The sequence below is a fragment of the Streptopelia decaocto genome, assembly GCF_964273445.1.
Source record: "Streptopelia decaocto genome assembly, chromosome: 1".
NCBI classification, from domain to species: Eukaryota; Metazoa; Chordata; class Aves; order Columbiformes; family Columbidae; genus Streptopelia; species Streptopelia decaocto.
The window spans coordinates 183,503,417-183,527,650 of NC_138663.1; the positions used below are offsets into that span (position 1 = coordinate 183,503,417).

At 38.8% G+C, this 24,234-nt stretch overlaps 1 protein-coding gene across 2 annotated transcripts in view; it reads right to left on the minus strand.

The window, feature by feature from the left end:
- Nucleotides 1-23,703, minus strand: part of INTS6 (integrator complex subunit 6) — a 43,548-nt gene extending 19,845 nt beyond the window's left edge. The window contains exons 1-5 of one of the 2 annotated variants that reach the window (XM_082069395.1): nt 23,660-23,703; nt 23,188-23,348; nt 22,881-22,958; nt 21,934-22,083; nt 4,292-4,381 (exon numbers count right to left, since the gene is read on the minus strand). In XM_082069395.1, the coding sequence (XP_081925521.1) occupies nt 4,292-4,381; nt 21,934-22,083; nt 22,881-22,958; nt 23,188-23,298 (429 nt within the window). In that variant the 5' untranslated portion in view covers nt 23,299-23,348; nt 23,660-23,703. Of the gene's footprint in view, nt 1-4,291; nt 4,382-21,933; nt 22,084-22,880; nt 22,959-23,187; nt 23,639-23,659 lie in introns of those variants that run through there. The other variant, XM_082069396.1, reaches the window with a different exon arrangement.
- Nucleotides 23,704-24,234: the final 531 nt, after the last annotated feature.

Genomic DNA, 24,234 nt, shown 5'->3' on the forward strand with positions numbered 1-24,234 from the left:
CTCTAAGGAACAGCACAAGGCATTCAGAAGACTCCAACCTCTCCTTTTAAATCCAGATACCTCACACAGATTATTGGGGAGAAGAAACCTTACCAAAACATTCAACTACAGAAGCGCTGAACAGATAGACTAGATTTACAACAATTACAAATTCCAGAAAAATTGGATAGATCCCTGGCTGATGATACCACTGTCAGTACAAGCAAAATTCTCATTTCATCTGGAGCCCTGTAGCTATAAAGTGGAAAAAAAGTCCCCAAAGCAATGACTCAAGTGGTGTAAACAGTTCCATTGCTTGACCAAGTACAAGGGTTAAGCCCAAAAGATGAGGCAAACTCAACACTTTCCTTTTCGTGCAGCATTAAAAAAAATCCCAATTCTCAATCTCAACTCCATGTTAGGCCAGGAAACTACTGGTCTGTTTCAAAACTTGATGCAAATCCACAAAAGCACCCGTGACAAATCTGCTTCATTTTTTAGTTCATAGTGGTTAGTTAAGCAGTTTGCAACCAGCTGTTGAAAAAGTTTTTTTGCTTGCTTGTTTTTAAGGGATGAACATGAAAGCATTAAACCTGATTTCCAAACTGGAAACCTCAGCTATTTTTATTTACATAATTCCTAGCATCTCATACTGAGAAAAATACATGTATTTGTGTTTGAAAAACAGTAATTTTTTTATACAATTTAAAAGGCAGGAGCAAACACAACAAATGCACTCTCATAAAATGTAAGCAAGAATCAGAACACTTTGGATTTTTCAGTGCACCTGATGCTTCCTCCTGAATTTCTGCTTTTGCTGAATAAAAGCATTAGAGAGCTCTGCAGTGGCAGGGTAGTTGGTGAGAGCGCAATGTTCTTCTGGCAATGACTGCACATACAGGCTCACACATACATTACACTAGCACTGGTTAAGCTTTAGTACCCAGGTAATTACAGACAGCTCCATCTTGAGAAATCTCATAAAAGGTTATTGCACGATTAGATACTCTCTCTAAAGAGACAGTCAACTTCTCTGTCTTTTTGTATCTAAAAAAAACTTAAAAATCATCTATCTGCAAGTAACCTTCCTTGCAGGCTTTTCTGGTAACCATAAAAAGACAAGACACATCTAACATTCCAAGCAAATGCAGCATTTCATCCTCAGAGGACTGAAGGACTAAGGATGAATGACAATATTCAAGCCCAGCTGAGAAAACAAGCCCTTGATAGACTGAGAAACTCTACTTGGAATTAACAACAGCATTATGTTTTCTTATATTTTTTCAACCTGATGGTGTGCAATTATAACACAGATATAAAAATCCACAAATTGTTCTTCCATAGGAAATAATTTAAGATCACAGAGAGACATCAGGTCAACTGACATCACACCAACAGGACGCTGCACTTGGCCATTCTGATGCCAGCACTAACTGTGAGCAAGTGCACATTGAGCTGATAGTTACACAGAATTCACAGATCACAAGCTCTGGGGCTCAGTGCTAAACACTACAATCCTGGCAACTCCTGCCAACGGCAATAACATGGATGAAGAGGGATGGGAACACACAGCTAATGAGATCTGCCACAGATTTCCTGCAAAACTTGTTGAGAGATCAAGATTTTTAGCTAGAATAACTATGATTTAAAATATTATGGAGCATTTACAATTCATGATTACTTGTGAAAGTAACCAGGATCTTGCCACTTATTAGTTATTCTGGCAGGGATGTAAGATGATCAACTCTGTAAAGGATCAATGTGACAATGTGAAAGAGTTCTGCAACAAAAAGTCAAAAAAAAAAAAAAAACATAGAAATCACTGATTCCTCCTGTAAGAGTCTCTTATAACTAGAAGATCAGAAGAATGGCAACATGCAGAAGCCAAGCAGCATTGCTCATGCTTTTTGTTTGCATAATCTGGGTCAATAACCCAGTTTCAGTCTTGCAAAACAGGAGTTTAATGCTCCCTCTTAAAACAGAGGGTATGTAGAAGGAAGATAAGGGAAGATAACCCAGCAGCTGCAAAACCAAAGTATGCCATTTCATGGCATAATATAAAGATGAATAAAAGAAACCCCTTCAAGGAATTAAACACTTCTTAAGAAAGATCAGGAAAGGGCTAAGACCAAGTTTGAGGGATTAGGCCAGAAGTAAAAGTCACCCCAAGAAGAATCCATAGCAGGAGATCAATAATTAATGATGGTATTCCAACAGTATGAACCCATCCACTCCTCAAGTTACAACTGGGACAAGTGAATCCAGGGAAGAATCCGGTCAACACACCATGCTGAATATAGAACTGATGCTGGCACTTTTTAGTACAGCAGCAGTGATGTGTTAGAAGTCAGTGCCAGAAGGGACAGGACTGAAAATCCCACTAACATGTGCTCATGGAGAAGATATTTGCATAGACTGCATCATTTCTGTCCTTCGGTCTGAGCAACCACATCCATCAGAGACAAGATAGCACTGAAAGGGCTGTAAAACCCACATGAAATTCCACAAAGGAGGAGGACATCTGAAGATTTCAGCAAGAGCTCTGAAACAGGGTTTAAGCTTGACTGCTTCACACTAGGGCAAATGACAGTGTTCCCATAGTGATAAAGCTGATGTCATTGGTAAGAATGCAAATGTTCATCTGAATGACAAAGCTTTGAGAAAACTTGCCTCCAAGTTCCATGCTGGCTTCACAGGCTTTCCAAAAACAACTACTCTGTCGGTTCTCTTGTATGTAAGTTTTAAAAGAACTAAAAATGCACTGCCTTCGTCCACGATAAGAACTTTACACAGGAAGTAACAACACTTTTGTCATAGCCAGTGGGATATGATCACTTCTGAAAAGCCTCCCTAAAGTTAAACCCAAAGAACACAAGAGACATTTGAAAGTGACTGAGAAGCTTTGTTACTGAACAGAAGAGCAACAACGGATTTCTGTATCTCCAGGGTGGTATGACTGTATTAATTCTGCTTCATTTTTGCATGTCCAACTTGAGAGGTAGTTGCAAAGAACACTCAAGCTACACTAAGAAAAATTCTGATCAACAGAACACATGTTGACAAAAGCAAAAGATCATTTCTGAAAGACAGAAGCACTGTGGATGCTGTTCTACTCAGTATTTGAGACCACAGCCAACCACTGGATTAAGCTCAAAATATCTTATTGGATTAAAAAAAAAAGATGATGACAGTGAGGTTTTGCACAGACAACCTACTTGATATCACAGATCCAAGCATTCCCTTTCAGTTACTGGCTATCACTGCTTGTTAGTAGTCCACATAGAACCATCAGGTCATTTAACTTTAAGTCAGATAAATTACAAAACCACTCAAATACTACTTTCTGTACAAGCAACTTCTTTAAGTGCTGTAAGAGTGTGATATAATACAGTATTAGGATAAATTCAAGTAAGTAATGAACAGCAATGTGTGACAATTTAATCTATATAGTCAAACGTGGGGTACCACACAGAGAAGTCTGAATTCTCCCCTTAAGTTTTAGGACATATCTTTGGACACTAACGTTTTTACCAAAAAGGGAATGAGCTTAGGGATTTTTGTTGTTGTTGTTGTTGTTCTTGATATTGTTTGGGTTTTTTACTACTGCATGGAATAGGCACTGAGCTGGTCAGACCATCCCTATTCCCTAGTGATCTCTTTCGTCTTTTTAAGGAAAGAATCCAAAACAGCCAGTAAGTTAAAACAGTTCAGGGCCTCAGCATGTGCTACAACACTGAGTTTGCCAGATGTCTGAGCAGCTACTCCAGTATATTAAGATCTGGTGTTTTAAACTGCTCTACAGATTTAATTTGAAATACACTTATTCAGCTCTTATCTTGGATTATAAGGACACTACTGATTTGATTATAATCACTTTAAGAGCCCAGCGTGAAAGAAGTACATATTTCACATACTCCCTAGCAGCCACACCCTTTGGGAAATCACTACATTAATTTGAGTCTATGCATAAAGAATTTATATCTAGACCAATTAAACATATACATGCTTTACAGAAATAATTTCTTCTGCTAACAAATTTGAAAAGCCATGAACTCCCTGGTTAGAAATAGTAAACTGAGTCTACTAAACAGACCAATAGTTGTGCTATATGCTTCTGTCACAAGTGGTAAGGAAAAAGAACTATTCAGATTTTTGTAGTAATATTGCACAATATTTCCTCAAATTAAAAGGAAAAAACATGCAAGTTTAAGATAGTACTGAGTATACTTTTGAGTAATTTTTGTTACTACTGTAAACAGTATTTTAACATAACATTTACTACACACTGTTGTAAACAGAGGTCAGATCTTACCTCTTCCTGTATCCCGCTGGTAGTAGTTAATTTACTTCCATCAGTAACTGTTATAATTATTGCTGGCTCCAGAAAAAAGGGGTTTCGTCCCTAAGGGAAAAAAGCCATTTCATTTAAAATACTGTAACAAATTCGCAAGCTTCTGTTCAGTCATTAAACGGCCACCGATACCCACTGACAAAACAAGGCCTGAGGTATTTAAATGCATGTATTATACAGTACAGAGCTATGGGTTTCTGAGTCTTGTTGCAGTTCGGCCACATAAAGCTACACACTTAATATATCTGTATTCAATAAATGCATACTAAAACATGGCAAAAATGGCTAGAAATATCACCTAATGATTTGGAATATATTTGGTAAGAGGTGTCCAGTTTGAAGTGGCAACATATACAGTGATCAATTTATTATATGTCAACAGAAAAATCAAGTTATTTGCTCAATATTTTCTCAATCCTTAGTGAAAACCCTAAAATTGTTTTAAAATAGCATACCATTACTACAGACAAAAAAAAAATACACAAAACTAAAATTTAACAGAGAAAAATCAATCTCTCCCATGAAAGCTAAGCTAGTTCATAATTCAATTTAAACAATTATTCAAAAGAATTTAAGTACTCTCAAAATACACTCAATTTCAATTAAAATTATTTCCTAAGAATATTTAACCTTATTTAATTCTGAAGAACAGTTATGGTAATGGTATTCTGCCAACTAGTAGTTCACCACAACTGCAAAATATCAGCTGGAAGCTAATTATATTGCACTGAAATAATATTGAAAGCAGGGTTTATATCTAGAGGAAAAGAATATTGTTCTCATGAATACTGAATATAAAAATATTTAATCCTATTGTTAATAAATGACTGTAAAAATAAATTGACAAATTATAAAAATCATAAAATTATAGATTAAGAATGTCATAAGCAATGCTCTTCAGGTCAATATTTAGTCCAATTTGAAATATGAGTATTAAAAATATAGTCGCTAACAATCCCTTTTATTTGGATATCCTCATTATCTTAAACACTTTTGTGTAGCTCAGCTATAATCTTTCTTAATTTTACCCATCCAAAATTTAAGCCTTAAATTCAAACGCTTTGGTCTCAGAATTATTATAAAATTGTAAGGAAGGAAACAAGAGATTCTAAGCTTAAGTGCCACCAGGAAAAACGTCTGAGGGAGATATTACTTCATCCTCCATCTGTCTTTTATAATTTCACAAGCATTTTACCTGTACAATGGATGATTACCTTAAGTCAAAAATCAACCCACACAGCCACATACTTAGAGAAGCAAGAAGCTTTTTCCACCAGAACAACACTGATCTGTAGCCAGAGTAACAACCAATTTGAGAATCTCTGACCCCAAAGACAAAGTAACTCACATTTCCACATGTATCATCTACAGGATAACTGTGGAAACACTAGCAGTGCACTGTTGCAGAACAATCCACACCTGTTCAAGTAATAAAGGAAAGATTCCCCTTGAAATCTCTTCTTCATTAGTTAGATGTAAAAATACAGTCATATTGAGATTATCAACTCATCAATACAGCTATAAATATTACCCTTTCTCGAAAGAGTTTATTAAATCAAGTCACAGAGTACACAACTCACTACTGAATTAAAGACAAGTGAACAGAGCTGAGTTCACTTAGCTGCACTTAGGTTCACAGCTCCACGCAATTTAGAAACATTAGTATCTATGTTCCACTTAAAGTAGCAGAAACAGAATATATCAAAGAATAATTTCTGATAAAGTGCCTATTATGGGGGTTTACTATTTTTGACTAAAAATTTCCATGTCATTAACATGGAAACACCACTGACTGTACTCCTCACCTTAGCTATATGAAGGCATACAAAACCAGTACTAAGTCAGGTATAAAAAACCACAAAAACAAACAAACAAAACAACAACAAAAACCACACACACACACAAAAAAAAAACCACACACAAAACAAACAAACAAAAAACCAACACCAAAACTACACGATCTTATTTATGTAAGTTCTCAAAACTTAGAGATGTTTTTGTACATCTGGCAAAATGAAATACCAGAAGACTTAACATTTTTTAAATAAACAGCACGTTTGTCAATTACCATTTCAGAGCTTCCTTTCAATGTAATAATTTTCTATTACTCTTCCTTTAGAAATATACTATTAAAATAAAACAGTAAGAATTTACATACCTTAGAAATATCATTCTTCAAAATACATAGCAACACCATTGACTGTGAATACATATCAAATCAATTCAGCACAGCTCAACTATTTTAGTTACACAGCGAAACACCAAGTGACAGAGCACACAGCACCGGCCCCCTGGCTGGAAATCAGCTCAGCATAGCAAGGGGTAAATAACAAGCCTGTTTACAACTTACTCTGACAACTAACTCATCACCACCAGGTTTTTGTTCATTTCAAAACCAAAAATAATCCAGCAGCTAATTTTAGTATCATCTTACATACCCACACATGAAAGTCAAAGATAGAAAGTGTGAAACCCTGAGTTCTTGAAGTAGGATAAAGAGCAACTGAGTACCAATATCTTGGGAAACATAAGGGCTTTGCTCACAATTTAAGCTGGCATAATATAGGTGTGTTCTAACAAGTATATAAGCAAAGACACTTCTGTTCTTGTGTTAACTGTTTTCAGACAGATTATAACCACTGATAGTGGATAAACATTTTGGGAGTCTAGAAACTCAACTGTTATATTTAAACTGTGGAAGTTTGAGTCCAAGTTTACTACTTAGGCTACAGTAAACTGAAAAGTATTTAAGTTTTATTTTAAACTCGATTTTTAAATAGATTTGCTTATAAACAACTGTTTTGGAAAAACTAAATATTACTTATTTTTCTAGCTGAAAATTCAGTGGTAACTAGCTCCCACAGGGACTTCAGCTAATTGTGTCACATAGACGAACTGGCTCAATTGGTATCCTTTTCAGTCCAAGTAACTGCTAGAGTCAAAATTCTTCTCAATAACATGCTTTTCCCTCTGAAGGTTCCTAGCAGTGGTGAAAAAAGTACTAAGAAAGAAGTACCTAAAGTCTTAATGGCAGATCATCCTGTTCAACCACCAAGCCTTGCGATGCGCTACAAGAGTTTTTTTCATTCTCCTACAATCTGCATTCTCAAGAACAGATATGTACCAAGGACACAAAAAAACCCCACATGCCTCTTTTTGGAAGAAAGTTATTTAAAAATCAGCATCAATGCCAGGGAAACCTTGCAAGCCTGCTGGGCTAAAATGGAATAAGCAAAAGATTCAAAGCCTCAAAACTAACATATCTGTTACACAACACACATTCTTTTGAACAATTTGACAGCTTCATGACTATTTGTTTCCCAATCACAGAGCAACTCGGTTACATCAATTGCCATTTTTTCAGTCTCCAGTTGAAGTAGTTTTCTGCTCAGATAATAGGAAACAAGCACAGAGCTGTGAGCAGCACTGAGCTCCACGTAGCTCCCTTGGATCATGGAAAAGGCAGAGCCAGCCCAGTCCAGCCCGCGATGTTCTCACAGAGGCCACAGATCCAGCCACAAGTGTATCAAAATATCAAGCCACGTTACTGTCTGGTTAAAAACTCCCAAAACTAAGAATTCACTTTAATAGGAAACTAAGTTTAGCAACCAGCTTCAGCATAGCCAATTAATACATTTATGAATTTTTTTTTCCCCTTCTTCAAAGTATGCAGGTAAAGCAATTCCAGAGTTATTGTGACCTTTCGATGTGCAAGTATATCATATCATACATGCAGTAAGAGGAAACTGATTTAAGACTACTGTTATCTCAATGCACACATTTTAATGTTAATTTCAGAGTCAGAAGTGTTGAAAAACTTAAGAAATAGCTGAGGTAGAAACATGACCAAAAAAATGCCAAGCCAGAGACTAAAAATGACATGATCAACAAGCAACTACTATAAAAAGAAGTGTTTGGTAGTACAAAAGCATCATGCCCAAGAAAGGCTAGAAGTGGAAAATAAATGTAAGCTGAAATAAAGGGCATATTTTTAACAGAATGCATTACTAATCACTGGAAAAACCCCTCATTTTCAGATCACAATAAAATGTCTAAAAGGTACCTTTTCATTTTGGTAAATCACAAAATTTAACAGAAGTTGCACTGCATATCCATCATACATTATATTATCTCAGCAGAGCTTTTTTATTTTCAGAAGTATCAACCCTAACTGCCAGTAAATTTAGTCACCTGACCAGGAAATGCAAAAGTACCCTATCAGTTTTTTGATTCAATTGGATTTTTTAGAATTTAAAAGGTCAAGATTCTCACAAATGCTCATAAGAATCTGTGAGCAACCATTGTTCAAAAACAATAGTTTAAAATGAAATCTAAAAGCCAGAATGACAGCAAAATTAATAGCTTTAAAACTATTTTTTTAACCGATAACATCTTTAAAAATATCAAAACACTGAGCTTGAATTTCAACAAACTGAAGCAGTCCAAATCCATCATAGTTTCAACTTCTTCTATCTTAGGAACTTCAGTTACATTTTAGCAAAATCACAAAATGTCTAAAACACTAATTTAACATTTATTAGAGGCTTTCCCCTTCACTCCTCAAGGCAGAACACTATCAGTCCAGTACACTGAGGTATTTAACAGCTGCTCTATGCTCTGACAGTCAGCTACACAGCAACCATAGCATCTTGTGCAATTTTTTAATTGTCCCACTCATTTTCAGCAACTTTTACTATTTTCTATTATCCCTGAAGAACCAGTCAACATAGCCGTGAAGACCTACAGAATCAATTGTATTTTATGCATTCACGCAATTGTTTCCCAAGTCACAAACACAGCTGAATATACTGGCATCATAGTAGTATTTTAGTGAATTCATAATTGGCAACGTCTCTTCACAAAAACTACTTCGCCCTTTTTCAAATGTACGTAGACATGCACCATAACCACACAGATCTACATACAGACTATAGTAATCAGGAATGAATAAGCTTTCTGCTTCAGCAGATTAGTAAATTCTTTCCTATTATTTGGTAAGAAGCAAAATGGCTTTAAATTGAACCTTTCCCAGCTGAAGCTGTCCTGCATTTCATCTAATTAATATTTAGCACAAACACACTATGAAACTCTGTGATCTATCAGAACGCAAGAAAGAATATGCTGGGGTGGGGGGTGGTAAAAAGCAAGAAGGACAGTCGGGTTCTGCCACAACACTAGCTTTGATAAATCTGACTTCTCACAGGATATGCCGTTAAGAGCTCCATGATTCTGTGGCCAGACTGAAAAGCACAGCATCATGGTGTCACCTAAGTCACTGAACCTGCAGGAGAAAACCAGCTTTGAAATCATATTTGAGTTTATTTGCTATGGCCATTTTAGAACAGAAACTGACTCCAGAAACAGGAACCACTTAAGCGTCAGAGAGACTTCTGTGATTTCAGGCTGAATGAGGAAGAGCTGAAGAACATACTGGAATTCTGTACAGGATGAAGATCTGACAAGCCAGGCTTCATGCACAAAGAAAGCTGCTAACTCATTTCTGTTTTGCTGTCCATAAGATTTTGATACATTCCTTTGATGCTGTTGATTATTCAACAGATAATGCAGTTTTGCAGTAGTGGCAATTCTGTCCTCCTCATAGATGGTCAGCTATTTATATAGCAAATGTATTTCAAGATCACTTTCAGAAGCCTCAGAAGAAAGTTCAGTGAAAGCTACACTAAACACAGGATATAAGCATTCTGAAGTATGTTATTAAGTCTTTAAGTCATAAAAGAAATTTTAATATGAAATAGAAATCTCCCTTGATGCCTGATCAATAGCAAAGATAGATACCAGGCTGGTCACAGATTGGAATGTTATAAAACACTACTTCAGGAATTACATCACCACTAAGAAAAAACTCCCAGTGTTTTTCTGAAAAGGTTGAAGGACAGCAGGAAGGATTCTATACATCAATGTTTGGCCTCGACGTATGCAAACTTGTATTTTTACTTTGTAATTGGAAAACTAGCCGGCAGAGGGGGCCCAAGTTAGTAAAATCTCTCTTTGCATGAGGTGACTGAGTGACAAGGAGATAAATGTGAGGCATGCTCTGTTTGAATACTATCTCAAAATACATACAAACAGGTAAATACTTTTCTAAAACCGTGTATACCTAAAACACCATAAATGATTGTATAAGTACAAATAAGTAATTAGTCACTGAACCCTAATCTCTCAATCTAACTCTATGTTTAATCCAACAGTTAGTTCATGGTTTCTGACATCAGGGACAGCCCATACTAATATCATTCTACTTCTCCCATTCTTTGCTGTTGATTGCTCATCTTTTGGAAGGCTCAGCCACAAACATTCTATGTATTACACACACACTCCCTTTTCTTCTAAAGCTAAAAGACAGAATACTCTCTCAAATGGAGAAGACTTTTTAAAAGAGTTTTAAGAAAGTCTGCTAGAATGTAACAAGGTCTGGACTCCTGCTTCCATTAACTCACCATCTTTTCCCCCAAGGAAACAGAAAATGCTGTTCAAGCAGTCATCATTTCTCCTGCACTCACTCACACTCTGAAAGTCAGGGTATCAATGGCAACAACTCTGCAGTAAGAATGGCTACCACAGAAGACCTTTCCTCCATGAGGTGAGGAGATTCCAAAACCAAAATTCAGCTGTGTACAGTGGTCCTTCCCTATAGGCTACAGCAAGGTTATTATAGGTAAAATATTTTTTCACATCCTAGACAATTCTTTATTTAACTACATTACAAATACTTCAGAGTTACTCCGATGCCCTGGACATGCACTAATCACAGTTTCTTATTTGGAATGTCTATGGAGTAGACTAACAAGGTAGCTACATGTTTCTTGCTTCATCCCTTATTGGCACTACAGATTAGCAGTAATTAAAATTATTTCTATACACACAGTTAGGACATTGATTTGGTGGTATGACTGAAGCTTTCTGTATTTCAGTTGACTGGATCAAACAAGTTGCAGGCTAGGTTTAAATAAATTTAAGAAAAAAAAAAAAAAAAAAAAGAGAAAAAGGAAACTATTTTCAAAGCAGAACACAAGTGCAACAGCAGACTTTTCCTAAAGCCAAGCCAGCAATTAAACTCCTCAGCACGTCAGTTACACTATATCAGGGGTGTCAAGCTCATTTTTGCCAGAGGCCACATCAGCCTCATAGATACTTTCAAAGGGCTGAATGTAATTTTAGGACTGTATAAATGTAGGAGTAGTTACATTTTATACAGTCCTAAAACTACATTCTGCCCTTTGAAGACAATCACAAGACTGATGTGGCTGCTGGTGAAAATGAGTTTGATACCCCTGGACTATATGAAGAGAGCATTCCTGAAACAACTGCTATCCTCATAACATAGGCTATGCAAGTTCCACTTAAAAAAATGAAATTTAAGATAACTAGGAAAAGCATTTTTAATTTTTTTTTTTTAAATAACCATTTATAGCTTCAATTAACTGTTGAAGCTCTAAACATATATCATCTTATACTTTTCCTGCCCAATCTGGAAGCCCTACAGCAAAAATGAAAGATCCACTCAGATATCACTTACTATAATTAAAAATACTACAAAGACAAACCAGCTATGTGAGTTGCATAAGAAAAGACACCAAACCCTTTGTCAAAAAAAAAAAAAAAAAATTCACAGAAATACATTTAAGCGTATCAGCTGTTTGCTTTGCCTGAGCTTGCAAGTTTGAGTTCTATAGACAATTTCACTGCATATCCATCTTGAAACGTGTAACAAAAAAAATTCTGTGCTTAGTATCACTTACACATTCTGAGTTCCCAAGTCTGGCATAGAATCTAGTGTAATTAAATAGTCTCTAAGCAGTACCTCAGTTATTTTGGAATTCCACTCAAAAAGTCTGTATTAAGAACAAAACTAACAGAAAGGAAACCAAAAAAGCAACCCAAAGCAGCCTGAAAAGGAGATTCCCTGAAAGATATGATCATTTTGGAATATAAAGTCTCCATATTGAATACTGCACATGTGAAAACAGAAGGGATGTGTGTCAAGGAAGCATTTTTAGACTAAGTTCATACTGAACATTAAAGGAATGATGGTGGGATTTACTAAGACATCAAACATAAAATCCCAAGATACACTGATGTCTTCATGTGCCTAAATCACAGATTTCCCAACATTACTAAGTCACAGAGTTTCAAAAATGCCAGTTTAGTATAAAGGTTTGTCCTGTTTCCTTCATCTAAGAATAAATTTAATGGTGTTCTAAATAACATATTACGTAAGTGGTAACTTCTTGATTAACTTCTAAGCGCTCCAATTTAGATGAGGTCCTTGGTAAATTCCAAAAACAATTCAGTCCTTGAATCTTTCACAATTTTTGACAATTACTTATCATGAGATATTCTCAAATAAAAGCCCCACAACCCATAGAACAGACTTCATATATGGTGAATTCCAGCAAGTAACTAAACAGTGAAGAACAGCATTAAAACAAAGAACAAAAAGCCACTAACAGTTGAAACATGTAAGCGTTGATGTGACAGATATATGATAATCCCCAAAAGGGAAGAATTTTAACTTTTCTTTACATTAAATTAATTGAAATATCTACACAGAAATGCAACCGTGATCACAACTTGTACCTTATTTTTAAGATAATAGAAACTGTCGCTTAAAAAAGGATGCACCTTATCAGTTAGTTACAGATTATTAAACTAGCCACTACTTGAATCATGTGAAATTGGATAAATCAACAAACAAAACCTGGTCATTATTTGACTGAATATAGTAAATGCAGGCTGTTAAAAATAGGTTATAATTGAACTTTTATAAACTTAAAAGAAAAAATTAAATAGTCATCCATACCAAACATAACTTTAAAGTCAGCCCCAAAGAATCTGGGTTTAGAGATGATTTTGGTCATATTTCCTAAAAATATTTCTGAGTGTTTTATTCCAAAAATAACTGACCTTGTCAAGTCCTGGATTGAGTCCCTAATTACTGCAGTCTTTCTGCTTCACAGCAATGACTTTACATAGCTGGTCCTGGCTCACTCAGTGTAATTCACAGTGCTCAGGCAGGCCTCTGTTCTCCATATACTGGAGAGGGTAATCAATTTCACAGTTGCCAACACACCAAGCAAGGAAAACACAAAGAAGGAAAGAAAAAAAAAAAAGAAGAAAAATGCCAAACAACCACCAAACAAGGAGAAAAGCCAAAGAGAGTTGTATATAAATTTCTCCCCACCTTTTTGGGGCTTATCAATCCAAAATACTGACAAGCTGAGTGAAAGCAGCTTATTGACTCACCAACATTGGGCAATTCTTTTCAATAACTGCCCTAAGACTCCCCCCCCAACTCCCTCCCTGAATTTATCATCACCTACAATACGAGCGACTTAGCTGTTTTAAAACAGATTCTCAACCACTACAATTCACAGTTCAGCTTATTAAGGCTCTGAATCAATCGCTGACTTATTTTACTCCAAGAAGTCACACTCACAACTTGCTTCAAGTTTGGCAGAACTATGTGCACATGAGAGGCTATAAGTTCAGGAGCAAAGCAGGCAGCAAGGCTGGATATGTCTTACATACAGTGATGCATACAATCAAGTCAGCATTCTGGGATTCAAAGCCCCAGGGCAGGGAATGTTATCAGTCAAAGAAAGAAATGGCCACTTTTTACTCATATTCTATATGATGAGCATCAAAAAAGAATGTCAGTGCCCTAAACTGATTCCAATGACAAATATTCTGGTTTTGTTCAATGTAGCTTTTGGGCTCAAGGAGATGCTGACAAAATGTACAGTGTATTCAGATATAATTTGTCCTCAAACATTATTGTTAGATGAAATCAGATTAACACCCTGCTCTCCACAAGCAGTAGCAGTTATATGTAGATAGAAAACCCCATAAATTAAAGGAAATGGTCATGCTGAGCAGACACCAAATGTGATTATTCAGGTGAAAGTTTCATGGTCAACAACAGGACATTAAGTATTATTTTCAATGTGTATGTCCCTGAATCACTGTCAAAAACCCATACTAGACAACTCATCTGTAGCGTAGTTCCTGCTAGATCAGTCTTCTAAAAGACCTCCAATATCAATGGCATGGAACTATGTTACACGTAATCAACACTTAGTTATATCTGCTATTCTAGTTATCTACTACTGCTGTTCTGCAAGATCCACACTTGCCACCTGTATTAGAATAGAGTAGGATCAGATTTTGACAAATCCCCTTGTCCTCTGATATAACCACAAGTCTTATCTATCCAGTGTCCCAGTAACAGTCATTCAAGGTTCCTGACTCAGGTTAGTATCGTATCTTGCAGCCAGCAACTTCTCACCTGTCTATTTTAATTTAGCTGTTGGCACTAACCTAGTTTCCCCACTGGAAAAATTTAGGCTTAAATCTATAGTGGACTGCAGATTTATATAAGCTAGGGCAAGTCAGTTAACTAAGGCAGAGACACTAGCTCCAGAATGAAAACAACAGGTGCTTAGATAACAGATACCTGAGTTCTCATTACTGTAAGACTGAAATTGCCTATACAATATATTTTTGAAAAATCAAGTCCATTAGGGGACAACTTCATGGTACCAGAGCGACTAAATACATACATTCCACCTTAGTTGGTATTGGTTTTGTTTGTTTGGGGTTTTTTTAACTAAAACATACAGGCAATAATAACCTGAAATACTATTTGCTGTCAATATTCAGAATTATAATAACACAAAATATGCTGATACATAGAAATTACTTCATGAACATCAGATAGCCTTTGCAGATATCACAGAAATATAGAACAGAATAACCAGAAATACCTGATGGCTCACAGGCTAGTCCACTTCATTAAAAAAAAAAAAAAGTCAATGATACATACGGAAGATTTACCATAAATATACGTATAACCACTATCTCCTATCTAAAGTATTAGTTCTTCTTTAAATGAGACTAGTCTATACTATGAATATTTAAAATTAGAACCATAATCATGGACATTTGAGTTCTGTATTTGTTAGATGCTAACACTCACAAATTACATTAAATTCCATGTTGCGTAAACAGCTGAAAACATCTCGAAAAAAGGGCCAGACAATATGATGGAGTAGAAACATTAATACATTCTTTAAGTGGAAGATGCAGATATAGCTATATTCTATAAGCTAAAAGACTCACTATATTGTTAAAGGTACAGAATGCACTACAAGAAAAAAGCAACACAATCATAGTTTCAACTGAGTCTCAGTTGAATTAAAATTCAGACACATTAACAAATAACAGCTCTTCCCTTCAAGCTCCAAAGATATAGACTGCCTACAACAGAAATCCAAGACTGAATATAACTATTCAGTAAGGAAACTGAAAACAAGCTTGAAGATAACAAACATCATGACAGAGACACTGGGAAAAAAATGAATACTTGTACTTCACAAGATAACCAAACTCCTGGCTCTATATCTATATGTATTTGCTTTGCCTCCCTGACAATTGGCTGTGAAGAAGTGCAAATACATTTCAAAAAGACAAGACTACTTCAGCTATGGGACACATACCTTTAAGCACCCAAGTAGGAAAGCTAGTATACCCAACAAGTCTATAATGACCTGAGGCAAATAAATTGTTCCAGATAGAAAGTCAAGCCAAGAGAGAAAATTTTGGACATTCTCTGGTGACTTTTTTGTGAATCCAAGAATATCAGCAAGAGACAGACGCCTGTATCATCTGTTCGAGCTTTGGCAGCGTGACTGCACTCACCTGACCCCTAGAAGTGAAAGCCACAACAAACATGTTATGGCACTGCCCCTTCCAAATCAAACATTGAAATACTGAGCTCTTAAAGATGCAAAGCAGTCAAAGCATACTGGATATTCAGAACATGAGGAAGTATCTCAGTTCTTTCTGCTAGTGAAACAGATTTCATGAGATCATTTCCATTTGAAAAAAAAAAAAAATACTTTGTGTAAGCTTGTTTTAACTTCTAAATTCTTCTTTAAAAATATACTGGATTAGAAGTGGACAAGTGATTTTAAGAACACTTAAGTTCAATGTGATCATTATTATTGAGACTTTCAGTAAACTTTGTTGCTCTGGGAAGGCTGAAAGGCACACAGTTCCATCTTGCAACATGAGAAAACAGTTGCACAATGCCTGCTGTCATTCTCATTAAAGGATACTATAAAACAAAATTAATTAAACATTACAAACAATTCGAGAGTGGACGAGATGGCATGTTCAAAGGCTACAGCCTAAAAAGTATAAATTGGAACCAATACGCCTAATTTCATCAGGTAGGAGGTGAGAAAGACTGACTTTCACCATCACTTCACATACAGATCTTCGACATTAACTGGCATAAAGGTTTATGTTAAGCCCATTTCCATTCCACGGAAGAGACTATGAGAAGTCCTTTCTTATATATATTTCTGCTATTACCATGCTTAAGCTTACAATGCTATTTTTCTACTGTCTGAAACTCTCTCATTTGGTTTTGTTGAGGAAGGGGAATGAACAGAATGGGAGAGCTGCTCTGTGAGCACAAAACTCTGCCTCTACCAACAGAAGAAGCAAAGGGCCTGCGCAACCACGCTAGCATGACAAAGCAGGAAACACTAACCTCAACTTTGGTTCCAAATTTGGCTGCACATTCAACATAGGCCATTCCAGTGCAGTGTTTATGATCCCAGATTGCCAGGACAAAAGTCATGCTCCAAGGATTTTGAATTTTGAAAGCAAGGAAGTCCAGTAACTATCTTCAAAAACCAAGTGGAAAGTAAAACTGCTCAACAACTTAAACAGGACAAATCACTGCAAAAGTATAATGTGTGCAATGTTATGGGACAAAATTTCATGTGTGTGATTGTTGTGGGGTTTTTTAAGCTCAGCAGATCTGAGACACAGATAAACAAATAAGCAAGGAGTCAGCCTACAATGTATGACTTGAAAACAAAGCTGTCATGCACCTACAAGCACAATTAGACTTTATCTCCTAGGTATGCTATTTACATGTATTTGAAATACTACAGTATTTAAGCCATTATGGCAAAACATGCTGATCTCTAGAGACCAACACTAAGTTCTACTGCGTGAACACATCGGCAATACTGCTACTGTAGTTGCAAATGGGTCTAACCATACATTTAGAGAAAACTATAAAGTAGCAGTTAACCCAAGATTAGATTGTGTGATGGTCACACATGGTATCAATAGAAAATCTTGGAAGAAAAACTGTGGTGTCTAAAAACAATGCCATTTTATGTAGGACATCTTCCAACTTCCAGGTCAGAAAGAAATAGATCTCTCCAGCCCTTAGTACATTCTTGAGTTCCAAAAAAATTCTCAATCAGTTGAATTCCATTTGGATTTTAGTTTGTTTCAAAATTTCTTAGTTACACTTTTGTACATATGTGAAACGCACTGCAGAAACAAGGGCTTCCACCAAGATGGCACACTGCCTAATAAGTCATCAAAACAGTGTTTCTCATATGAGTCTAAATCCAGAGAGCACCTTATTCATTGCTGTGAATGAAAAAATACCTATCTCAAGTCCACGTGGTTTACAAAAGCATTATAATTGGCTTTTCCGCCAAAGTTATCACGTGCTTTTGTTACATCAAATTTGTTTAAAAGTCATCTCTAAGCCAAATTTACTGTACCACTAATAATTATGATGCTGAAAAGTATGTGCAACATACTCTAGCGAGATAAAAAGCTCATTAAAACCTTGTTATTGAAAAGCACTGTTTCTAGTCACAACATTACAACAAAATTTCAATCTGAAAAAATCTGGAGAAACACCTTGATACATCAACTCTCCACCACTTAGAAATCCACTCAGATAAGTACGTTTTATCCTCTCAAACCTCACTCTATGCAACACTGCTGGAAAAAATAGTAAGAGACCTTAATTACACAAATAACAAAAAAAAAGGTGAAACACACCAGGTATGACAGAACCAGAGCTTTAGCAATTTTCAGATTCAAGTTTTGGTAGTGCTGTGCTCGTGCTTTGCATGCGAGTATGAAAACACCATTGATACATAGTTTACCTACCTTAGACTCAGAGCTCAATCTCAGAAACATCACGACGAACTGCAAATAACTGATGTACATAAATGGTTCAATTCAACCATTTGTCTACATTTTTACTATATTATAATAACATCTACATTTTTCACATTTTCTGTTTCCACAGAAATGACGCATATTAGTGTTTAACCCTTCCATCAACTATAACAAGCTGCATGTTTGCCTCACTCAAAACTATTCCGTTAAATTGTGACTACGCACCCACTGCTGAACAAGCCACATGAGTAAGAATCAGGAGTGTATTCCAAGAAGAAAGAAAATCTGCTAGTAAAAGGCGTGGTATTTCAGACTACCTGAAACAAGGGAGAATCTAAACTGGGGAAAGTATAGTAAAGAGAAGTCAATTAGCTAAGTGCAAACCGGGCTAATGGAGTACAATGTCTTGTGTGACACAACAGTGAGCCCTTAAGTGAACTTAATGTCTTTAAATTACTTTCTTCCTGAAAACAGCTACATCCTGTATTTTTCCTAATATTTCTATAAAAATGCAGAAGATTAAGAGGACCACTACTTTTAGCAAGAGCTAAAAGCTGACACCCTATTTGAAGCTTCATTCTTCTGCGAACATGGTCAGCACAAAGCATACTATAATGGAAAAAACTACAATTACTATTAGACTCAAGCAATATAATACAGAATTTATCAATGTGAAAGTGCTGTAAAAATTAAAGGAATAGTCACCTTAAAATATGTGTACTTTCCAAAATCTTTTGTTGTTGACAAAAGCCTCCACAAAAACATTAATCTAACAACCCCAGATAAGACCAAGGGTTTATAAAGCCATACCATAGCACTAATATCAGAAACAGTTTATGAAAAAAACTCCCAGGTTCTTTACAATCTAAATGTGTTGACAGTGTCCCTTTAAGATCTGAATGTGAGATACTGTGATCAGCTAATACAGCTGTACACTTGGTAACTCAATCTTCATATGCAACTGAGTCAGTACTTATGTACTGAAAAAGTAACATGATAAATACTCATATTAAAAATCCAAACATGAATGTTGCAAGAAAATATGAAGCAGGAGATTTTTCTCAATTTCAGAATGACCGTTCAGCCATCACTCTTGTTCAGGATGTCAGCTGATGGAGAACTCTGGTCTACTTTGAGAGAAATCAAATATAGTGAGTCACAGTGCCATTTAAACACACAGTTCATACTCAGCAGGGGGACAAGACATCATGCTGTTGGATGACATAACCAGACAATCCCACCAAGCTTGTGTCATGTCTTGTAATTTGTATGTATAATAAAAATCTGTTTTACAATTCATACATGTGAAACAAAAGTGGATCTTAGCAAACATCTTAGAAGCTTGTCATACACCAAAAAAACCCAAGTGTGATAGTCAAAATATGTTAAGCCAGAGGAATTTTTCAGATAAAATCTTAATAAAAGTTTAGATTTATTACTTCACGCAATACCACACCTAAGATCATCTAAATGCTGCATTTTTGGAAAATAATCTTCTCTTCCCACTCTAAGATAACAATTCTTCAAACATCTACCTGCTATATTTTAGTTAAATAAACTACTCAAATATTTTATGTTCTTAATATTTGTAACTGCTTTTTAAAAAAGTGAATTAGCACTTTATGTTCTGAGCGAAAACCATTTCAAATGCAAGTGAGCATCCTGATCACTTTTATTATCCTGAATTTGTAAGTTTCTCATACCACATACATTTAAATACCCTTTTATCATGAGTAAATTTTAGGTAATAAACATAAACAACAGGAAGTTGACAAGATAACATGACAGTGCTCAAAGGCCAATGTGAAGCTGAGGAAAGTTAACTGCCCTGGATCTCATCTCCTGCAAGTGCTAAAAGACCAGTTAACTGCTCCCCAATTTGATGTGATTTATGAAAAACTGCTACTTGGATAAGTAAAGCCAAAATTGGAACCTGTGACTTCAGCAGCAGATGACCTGGCTCTTGCAATATATGCATCTATTTTGCAGACACTAAAAAGATTTAGAATTTCTCTTTCATCACCTGACAGCACATGTGAACACCTCTTCAACAGTCAACTCCACATGTGGAACAGAGCAAAAAACATGCATAAGCAAGGGTGGGTTCAAGCCCAGATAGAGACTTGTAACCAAAACAGATAACTCATTGCTCCATAGACAAAAGAGCAGCTACTTGCAATAGTGAACACTACTAGTGAGTCAAAACAGTCATGACAGGTCAACTGCCCACTTGATTGAATAGTTGAGCACAGTTGGTTCACTCAGAACAAATTACTGGATGCAGGTTCAATCAGAATAAATATCAGTAGCAATGGGAAAGAGCAAGTGTTTCTCTTGTGAGCTTACAGTGGAAAGTGTTCAAAAAAGCTTTGTATAGCGCATATAACTAAACAAAAACATCAGAAAATGGGAAAGATTAGCACACACGTATAAGATGACAGCAGTTGGCAAGAGAAAAAAAAAAAATACCCACATGCAGAACTAGTTGGGGTTTTGGTTGATTTTGGTTTTGGTTTGTTTTGGGCTTTTTTTTTTTATTAAGTTTCATCACTAAACTGGCATTTTAAAAGTGTTTAGGCTCACTCGATCACCTAGTGGCAAAGCCACACAATGCAACATGAGACAAATTTCCTTCCCAAACAAACATGGCATGTTATCACATAGACTCTGCTCAGAGTGGAAAGGGGAGGAGGAGAAAGGGGACTTACTTTCACAACCACATTCCCATGTTAAACAGTGAGTAATCCTCGGATAGTAGAGGGAGCATTACATGTGAACAACAAATGAAAAGAGGACATTCGAGTTTGTATGTCCCACGTGAAAAATACACGATATACTTCGCCCAATACTTTATGCAAAACAAATCCAGGGTTTGATCCAGTACCAGAAAGAACCAGGTATGCTTCCTCAAGCACATGTTTAACCTAGAGTTACTGTCATTTAGCAAACTCATACTACTGAGCAACAGAATGCTGACCCACCACATAAAGATGACCTGCTTTAAAGGGATAGCTGCAATATAGACATTTGAAATGCAGGGCTTCTCAAGGCTCTGATACAAGAGACAGGCTTATAAAAATACTGGTATGCAGAGAAATGTTGTAGTAAACTCATTGGGGGAAAAAAAAGGTTTTGAAAAAGTTGTGCTCCGTTCAAGTACAGTACTTCTGGACATGCAGTGTTGTTAGAAAAACAGCTAATCTCCCAACTTTACTTAATTGATTATACAGCACTGTATAGACAAAGCAGTTTTCAGGACCCCACCAGGCTCACCAGCTAAGGTTCTGAAACACAGACTTGATTAAAAAAAAAAAAAAAAAAGGACAAAGTTTAACTGAGAAGGTCAACTTGGAGGCTACATCAAAGTTTAAAAACTGAGGAATAACTGAAGTTAAAAAAAAAGGAAAAGTTGGGTGTGAAACTGTAGTCAACAACTGCAATTCTTTAACCTATCTGAGCTCTGCTTACTTTTGAAGAAGCGCCCATACTGAGTATTTCATGAATATGCCACTTTGGACAACGTCACCTCTGTGAAGTTTGTGGTTTACAATTTTTCTGTCTATTAATAGCCAACCTACCTGCCCATAGTTGTCTATGCCAGTTACTAATCTATTTAAATTTAATAAATCAAAAGCTGTCCTTAGAGACTGGCCAAGAGTCGTCAGTCCTTCAGCTTGAAGGTTTTTCAGCTCATTCATAAACGTTGCATGGTTTTCCTTCCAGCCAGCCTGAAAAGAGAAATGTCAGAAGACTTATTCTCCAGATACGAGATTTGCTTTCCTATTAGGCTACAAAGTACCTTCTGTGCCCCATGCAGCTCACTACAAATGTTAACAGAATATCGCAGAAGTTACTAATATTTAGTGTCACTCCATAAAGCCTGAAAACACGTAGTTCTCTTAAAGCTTAGAGCTCCTCATGGATCGAATGAAGATTTTTTGGTTTTTATTTGTTCCGCGGGACAGATTTCTGTGAAGTCACCGATGCACAAACCTTGCAGCTACAGACACCGCTCTCCCACAGCCTCTTCTAGATGGAAGCCGCCTGCACTGCAAAGCGACCTCCAACAGGTTCACCGCCCTGTGTCATGTGGACCCACCGCCCCTTCCTCCGCGGTACGTGCCCCTCGGCCCCTCCCCGCCCCAGTGGGCCGAGGGAAGTCCCGTCCCCTTCCGAGTCCGGACTCTCCAAGCTGCAGTCACTCCTTTCCCCCGCTCGCCCCCTCCAAGCCGAACTCTCCTTGGAGTTGCTGTCACTTCTCCCAACTTGAATAAATATCCCCCACAGTTCATTGCTGCTCACACACGCCACACAGGGGAAAAAAATGTCGGCCATGTTGATGTCAGCGCTGCCGCCGCCGCCGCCGGAGCCCGTGTGTGCCGAGCTCCCCCGGACCGCCGCCAGCGCGGGCGAGGCGGGCGGGGGGGCGGCGGCCGGCAGCGGCCCGCGGCGGCGCGGAGGGGCCGGAAGGAGGCCGTGGGGGAGCGGCGGGAAGGGGGAGGGTGGGAGGGTTAGCGGAGGTTACCTTGATAGCGTAGGGAGGCTCCTCGAAAGTGACCAGCATGTACCTGTCTCCCCTGCTGGCCGGGTCCCGGGCTCGGAGCTGCGGCGCAGGGGACAAAGCAGACGGTGAGCCGAGAGGCGGCAGCGCCGCCGGAGCCCCCCGGCTCGGCTCGGCCCTGCCCTCCCTGCCCGCACACACACGCACTCCCTCCCTCTCTCCCGCCCTCGCCCCGCGCCCCCGGCCCAGGCAGCCCCCCGCGCCCTGCCTCCCCCTCCCCTCCCCGCGCAGCCACTCTCGCTCTCCTTCTCTCGCAAGGCAGAGCCGGTACCTTCATGAAAGTCTCTACAGCGCCTTTGGCTATGTCCAGGTAGGTGGTGCCCAGATGGGTGCGCTGGTTCATGGAGGCGGACGTGTCTATCAGGAAGAGTAAGATGGGCATAGTGCGGAGGGGCCGGCGGCCGGGCGGCTACATGGACAGCGGGCGGGGGGCTGAGGGGAGAACCGCGGGGTGGGAGGAGGAGGAAGGGGGGGAAGAAAAGAAGACGGCGGGGGACAGGAGAGGAGTAAGTGGCTGTGAGTGCTCTGCACGGAGAAGGGCGCCTCCCCGCTGCCCCTCTGCCGAGGCGGGGGGGAAGGGGGGCAGCCCTGCCTGCCCTGCCCTCCTTTGTGTGAGGGGCCTGCTCAGCCCAACACAGGCTGGTTTATGAGGGAGAGGCGGATAGGGCTGCGCTGCTGCTAACCTTCCCCCCCACCACCTTCCTCTACCGCCGCCCGCCCTCCCCTCCCCCTGTTGATGTTACTCAGAAGTTTCAGGCGGAGCAGCCGCAGCCCCACCACCCCAGCACTTTCTCTCTCTGACTGAGGCGCTTCCTCGCTCGCCGCCTGCTTTTAAGGCAGGCTGGGCAGGTCGGGGCCCGCCTCTGAAGGACACGTCCCCGCCCCACGTGACCGCCTCGCATCCCCACTATAGGCCTCTCCGTAACCGCCTCATTAGCATATTCAAATCGCCCGGGGAGGGCTGGGGGGTGGCTGGAGCCACTGGAGGGAGAGGGCGGTGGTGGAGCGTGGCCGCCGCGCAGGCGCAGTGGCGAGGGGACCCGGGGAAGGGAGGGGGCGCCGCTTCTCGGATGAACGTTCTCGGGGCAGAAGGCGTGGGGAGGGGCGGAGGGAGCGCTGCAGCGCAGGCGGGAGGGTCCTCCCGCCGCCCTTGCTGGGCTATTTCGAGGGCTCTGGGGTGACGCCTCCCGCGGGCGTAGCGCCCTGCCGGGCCCGCCTGCTTTGGGGCGCGGCGGCGGGCGGGAGCCAGCCGATCGGGGAGGGTGGCGGGGGAGGCCCCGGGGGAGTGGGGGCCGCCGCAGGCTCCCCCGGGGCAGTG